This window comes from Corvus brachyrhynchos, unplaced genomic scaffold (assembly GCF_000691975.1).
Source record: "Corvus brachyrhynchos isolate BGI_N302 unplaced genomic scaffold, ASM69197v1 scaffold59, whole genome shotgun sequence".
NCBI lineage: Eukaryota > Metazoa > Chordata > Aves > Passeriformes > Corvidae > Corvus > Corvus brachyrhynchos.
The window spans coordinates 4,907,795-4,914,592 of NW_008246054.1; the positions used below are offsets into that span (position 1 = coordinate 4,907,795).

General features: G+C 45.5%; 1 protein-coding gene across 5 annotated transcripts in view; it reads right to left on the minus strand.

The window, feature by feature from the left end:
• Window positions 1-6,798, minus strand: part of ABL1 (ABL proto-oncogene 1, non-receptor tyrosine kinase) — a 78,906-nt gene that overhangs the window by 32,279 nt on the left and 39,829 nt on the right. The window contains exon 1 of one of the 5 annotated variants that reach the window (XM_008642214.2): window positions 336-951. The exons of 3 other annotated variants lie outside the window; for them this stretch is intronic. In XM_008642214.2, the coding sequence (XP_008640436.1) occupies window positions 336-420 (85 nt within the window). In that variant the 5' untranslated portion in view covers window positions 421-951. Of the gene's footprint in view, window positions 1-335; window positions 952-6,798 lie in introns of those variants that run through there. One more of the 5 variants, XM_017745581.1, reaches the window with a different exon arrangement.

The following is a 6,798-nucleotide window of genomic DNA, read 5'->3' on the forward strand; positions in this document are numbered from 1 at the left end:
AAAAAAAAAAAAATAAAGCTGAGGCCTGAAGATAGGGATTTGTTTATGGGCTCGGCAATAAGATCACTTGACATTTTACAACCATAAATGGTAGAGCCGCGCTCCCTCTGTAACTGCATTAATGAAAGGCACCTGGGTCCGCACGCCGCCGACACCGCTCGGTTTTTCACCCCCGCACGGGAAAGCCCAGCCTGAACCTGGCCAGTTCCAAACATCCCCCCAAACCTGGCCCCAACTTGCAGTCGAGGGATAAAACTCGTGTCCGGGATGGTGGTGATGTGATCGGGTTGTGCCCCCCGGAGCACGTCCCAACCCCGGCCCCTGTGGGTACTCACCTTCCAGGTAGCAGCTAGAGGAGGAGGAAAGCCCCTTCTTCGATTTGCAACCCACCAATTTCAAGCAAATCTCCAACATTTTCATTTGTTAGAGTTTGGCTTCGGCTGTCTGGTTTCCCTTCCCCCCCTCCTTCAGCTTCTTCTGTGTGGAATTATCCGTTAGAAGTCTAAATTAAAAAAAAAAAAAATCTAAAAAGATCCGGTAAAAGTCTAAAAAGTCCAGGAGAAGTCTAAAACATATCCAGGAGAAGCCTAAAACAAAATATCCAGGAATATTCGACGAAATCCAGCGCTCCGCAAAGCATTACAAGGGCGAGCCCGAGAGGCGGAAAATCCAGGGGCCCCGCACCTCCTCTCCCGGGGAGTTAACTCCAGCCATCTTCCCTCCTTCCCAACTCTTTTGGCGGGAGAGAGAGGAAGGGAGGGAAAAAAAAAAAAAAAAAAAAAAAAAAGAAAAAAGAATAAAAGCAGAAAGAAGGGAAAAAGCGAAGCCAACCAAGTTGGGCAGAGTCAGTGGTGCCGGCCGTGCGCGGCAGCCGCCGGGCGCTGCTGGGGCTCCGCTGCCAACAAAGGGCCCCTCAGCCGCCGCCGGCCTCCATGACATCAGGCAGCCAGCAACGCCCTCGCTCCTTAACCTCCTCCTGCCTGCGCCTCTCCCAGCGCCGCGGAGGCCGAGGGGGGAACCAACAGGTTCGGGAAAGCGCGGAAAAGGCGGGATGGAGGCGCGACGCCGCCGCGCTGGCGCTTTGTGCGCGGCCGTGCCGCCCAAAGAACCGCGGGCGCTCGGCGAAGTCTTCAAAGCGCGTCATTTCACAGCCCATTAAGGGGCTGTTCAAACACCGCGCCTGCAGCGGGGAGAGGCAACCCGAGAGCGATGCCCATTTGTAGCCCGGCTCAAAAACGGCGGGGGAGATGCAGCTCCTTCCCAGGGATCCTGTCTTAGCATCTCTGCGCTAATTACAGGCACAGGGATTCAGGTTTCGGCTAATGCGGTTACACACGGAGGACGCTGCTCCTCTGGCACACGGGCCCAGAAGTTCTCGCTCTCCCACTACCAACTCTTCTTTTCCCCTACAAACTGTGCCCTTCCCCTGCATGTTTCTCAAGACTACACGCCAGTTAATGCTCTCTGGTTATGCATTTTTTATAGATTGTTTTCTGGCATTATTGTGTGTGCCTGTTTAAAACAACCATCATTTTTGCTATATATATTATCCATCTATCCATCCATCTGTCTCTCTCTAAAGGAGATAGCATGTTGGGTATGTATACAACTGCATTCTTTCCACTCAAAAATCCTCTTTTACCTCCCAAAGCTTGGGGTGCTTTTGCTACTTGGAGCAAGAGGTGCTCAAGGGTGCAGAGTTCATTAGGGGCACAAAACATAGAGCCTGGGGAAAACGGCCTGGGAAGCTGATCCCAGGACAAACCACACCGCACATGTGGAGTCCCTGGTGTGTCACACACAGAGTCAACAGAGCAGCAAATCTTCGTTTTTGTCCCTGAAAACTTGCCTTCACATCTGACAGTTTATTTTGGCAAGGTTACTGACTAGTGCTCATGGTCTTTTGCCCTCCAACGTTTTCAAACATTGAATACTTTAGGGGAAACTCTGCATGCTTCCAGCATCTGAGGTCTGTGCCTCCGAAACAGCAAACATTGCTCAGACTTTTTAAACATTATTTTACAGCATCACTTTGCCTCAGTCTTCTGATCCATGGGATGAAAACATGAAAGACAGCTGGGAAAAAAATCCTTGATCTCTCAACCCATATTGAACTGCAATAAGAGCATTTGCTTTTTTTTTTTTTTTTAATACCACAAGTCACATTTCTAGCAAAGAAATAACAGTAATGACAGCATGATGTTCAAAGTGCTTTCACACTTTTCTCAGAAAACATGAATATTCCCATTCAATACACCAGAAAGCAGGTAGAGAACTTCAACATTTCCTCAATTCAGACAGTTCAGCAAAGAGCTGAGGCTCCAGATCCCATCCCCACTGCTGGCAGCCTGCATGGACATTGGGAAGACAACAATACAGTTCTCCCCACCCTCTCCCCACTTCTGGAGAATTTCTGTTTTATGGAAGCACCAGAGTTTTAAGAGAAACCAACACCTATCGACTTGTTCCTTGCCAGCCTAACAGGGAACTTGTGTGCAACTGTACTGGGGGAGGGAAAAAAGACAGAAAGAAAAAAAGGAGGAGTTAAACACAGATTTGGAGGAGAAAGGTTACACAAATCACCGGAGGATCTCGGTCCTCACGTGCTTCAGCCCAGTGTCATGTTTAGGGAACTGGGATGAAATGAGGTTTTAAGAGCAGACCAAGCATCTTGCACGCAACTTCTTTTCCACGTGACGAGCATCCCCATCCCTATCCCACTTCTCCTGCAGCTGTAGGAACACAGAATCCCCAAAGCATTCCCTGGCAGTACAAAGGCTGCCCCCCATGAACACCACCCACCCATCATAATTAAGGTTAATACAATGAGTGCCAGCAGAATTAATGCGGATTACATTTGTGATGAACTCCTGGGGTTCTTATTCCTGAAGAAGAATGCCTCAAATTAAATTAACCCACTTGCAGAAGAACCTCAGTGTAGGAGAAACACATCCACTTGGGGAGTTAAACACAAAGAGCTATCCGAGATAACTTCCTCTATAGATAAACAAATTAATTCCCTTTATGCTTCCAGGCAGGCACGCTTGTGTGGTCCCTGTGCTACAAACATCATCCTTCAACGTTTCCTCTTTTGTGTCATGGCAAACTGAGCTGTAAATACTTTGAGCAAATACCCTCTGCCTTTCCTGAATGCCATGAAATTAACTGGTGATACAGAAATAAAAGCCGTATTGGTAGTGTCACACAACATCTGCCACTCTTACTGCTGCCAGCTATTAATCCCTCTCACATTTGTTTGTCATATACACAGAATAAGATCAGTCGTGAAACGTGTGCAGATTTCTGGACTACGGCGACTGATGAAACCTTTGACTCAGGCTCTCTGCTGCAGAATGGCAAAACAATTTGGTTGGGAGAAGGCTCAGAAAGTCTCCAGTTCCAGCTCCTGCTCAGAGGGAGGCTATCTCTCTACATCAGGATTTTCCAGGCTCTATGCAGCTAAACTTTAACCGAATCTGCTGGGCAGTTAAACACTTCTTATCCTCTCATTCCTACCAAGCTTTGCCTTGTTGCTAGTTTTAATTGTTGCTTCTCCTCCTCTTGCTGTGTGCACCTCTGAGAAGAGTCTTCCTAGCCACCAGTTGGGTGCTTATGAAAGCACTGGGACCCCTTCCATCCCCTCTCTCCCGACCAGGCCAAGGCAGCTCCCTCAGACCCAGGGGGCACCGCCGGCTCCAGCCCCTGCCAGGCTCCCCTCCAGGGTCTCGGCATCTGCTACAGGGGAAGGAGCTCCAGATGTGGCTTCACAAAAGCCAAAAAGAGGGAAATAATCACTTCCCTCGACCTGCTGGCTCTGCTCTCACTAATGCAATCCAGTATCCATTAGCCTTTATTGTTCATGCTCCTACAAGAGCATAAACCTATTTAGCCAATGGCCTTTGTTTGAGCTGCTTCTAGCAGGCAGATATTTTATTCTTTACGTTCTTAATGCTACCCAGAATTTGAGGACAGATTTTTTTCCAAAAGAGAATGATCACACACACACGACAGCAGCAGCGAAAGGACTGGACTCCATGAACAGAAAGTGAGTTTTGGCATGATCCCACGTGTTAGCAGCTGGAGTGAATTTTGTTGCGATACCATTAAAAACAGCTTGAGTGTTCGTCACCCATTTAAAATCTGAGCTTAATTTTGTTTTCAAATTCTTTTCTGAAACATGGAAAGTTAACAGAGTTTCAAGTCCCAAAGGCTGGGCATTTTTTGATAGGCACATTCAGCTGATTTGGGATGGAAAAGTCACTTGAAATAGAAATATCACAAACCAGTGGTTAAAGCAAAGGAGTAAAGGAGCATGCCATAAAAAGAGCAAATTTTTGCTTACAATTAAGTTACCTGTCCTTATCTTTCTCTTCTATAAATGCAGTTGAGAATTTCCCCACAGGTCATAAAGACTAACTCAGTGTCAGCTGTAAAACAGTTCTTTTGTCTCTGGAGCAAAAAAAAAGTCAAATCACATAATTTATGAGATGCATTTTTCGTAGTAAGTGGTAAGACTACATGGGATTTGGGGCATTCACAGGTCACTTTCTTTAGGATTAAAAATAGGTCCATGCCACAGAACGCTCCCATGCTACACAGCTCTCTTCTGATGGCATTTTTCACATAGTGGAATAACACATCCTCACACCATTACCTGATAAAAAATATGTGCATGTGTATATGCAAATGATCAAAGAAGCCTATGTTGAAATCCATGAATGACCACAGCACGTGCTACAGATGAGGCTGTAACAAAGCTGGGCTTTGATCCGACAGCAACATTGCCTGTTTTCCTGGGGGCTAGTCCTGCTTTGTCTGACAGGTTCCAGTTTTCCTTTGGGTTTTCAGATCCTCTACCATTAAACAGCTTCATCCACTCTTAGACACAAAGTGCCAAAGGCTTGGGAAGATAGTGTTGTCAGATAGAGAGGACTAGCAGCTTTAAAATCCTGGCTACGAAACTCTACCTTTTTGGCATGTGCAGCACAAAAACTCTGGTGGAGTCTTGTAGAGCTGTTTGCAGTGAATGCAACAACTTCAGTGAGTCGAGCACGTTGAGTTGTGAGAGCTTTGTTATGGTAGAGAAATTCCTTCTGCCAAAGAAAGCACAGCAGAAGGTGAGTCCAAGATTGACAGGCTTAGAGGTGAGTGCACATCCCACACCCAGCCAGTTAAAAGCCACCTCAGATTTAAGCAACTGTCTCCTGAGTCAGTCACCTCTTAGTCTTAACTGATTGTTCAGACACCTTGTAGCTACGCCAAAGGACAAGTGAAAACAAGTCTTCCAGGATACTCCAAAATTCTTCACTTGCTGGGCTATGACAGCACTACCTAAGAAGGCAATGACATTTGGGATTTATTTGTAATATCTGCCACGTAATGAGCAGAGGGCGAGAAAAGTCCTTGCTGGTGTTTTCACACAGAATGTGCTCTACATCAGCCCAGTAAAACTCTCCAAGTGTGTCCACACACACCTCAAGAGAAAGCCCAAGTGACCACAATACTGAGGGATCTCCAACTACCACTTACTTGGTGAGCTCTAGGAATCCATAATACCACTGGCATTAGGAATGCACACCCAGAAAAACCACTCTGCCCAGATGAACCTTTGTGCCAGAGATGTGTGTAAATGCCAGCCTTTCTCTACCACTGCCCTAACTCAGAACCACTCCACCAGTGCTGCCAGCATCTCTCTTCCAGCTTTTTATGTAGAAACCTTGGTCTCTCCTTTTCCAATTCACACACAAAACATTTTTACAGACTGCTGTTCTACCTTCCTGTTTAAGCTCTTCTCGAGATCCAGCTGACATGTTTACAACAGCTAGTTAAAACAGCATGTTAAAAACAAAAGCCTCTTGCTACTACTCTGACCATTCTACAATAGGTATTATTGTAAATAAAATAAAAAAACCCCACACATGGATTTGAACAAAGGCAAGTTAACACCTGAGGGCAAAGAGTGTTTTTCTTCCTTCGGTCACCGTTCAGAACAGCATGAAAGGCCCTGCAAGAGCACAGAGAGGTATCTGCACGTACAGGGAGATATTAAACACTTCTGGTACTTGGACTTACGAAGTCCCACTCTCATAAGTAGAAACTTCAAAAAAACCAAGAAAAGCCAGGTTACAAAAAGTCCACTGTACACATCAACAGAAAGGCCAAGGATTTTGCAATAAAACATGTGCATTTGTTGGTTTTTCTCCTTGATTTAACAGATGTTTGTTATTTGCAATTTTCATGAGCGAAGGAGGCGGCTGGGAAGTGGTGGGATTTCAGAGATGGGATGTTCAACTGTTTGAAATTCCTTTCAAGCAACAGAGCAGAATCCTTATTTTTTTAAGGTAGTAACAAGGCAGAAGGTACTACTAAATTCCTTCAGTGGTGATCTGTCTTCACAAACTATTAAATTCCTGCAATGGTGATCTGTATTCACTGTACTCATGTGAAAACACAAGACGGGTCATGAGCTCCGCTGGGAATTGCTTGGAGTATTAGCATTGGAAGCCTGCAAGGTTAAATTCAAGTCCAAAGAGGCTCATCACACATCACTGAAAAAGTTTTGGGCCTCTTCCACTGAATGTTTTTTGAAACATCTGCAAGAAAAGAGAAAAAAAGAAGCTTCTTGCACTTTTCAGATCTGAAAAAAATAGCAGTGTGCCTTAAAGATACAAAAATTGCATAAATGCCTACTGACTATAATGACTGAACTGCCATTGTCCAGGCAGTTTATTAAGGTTGCAAAAGAGTGAGCAGGGACTGGAAGTTCCTGTGCAATAGGTAGAATTCCATCAGTTTAGG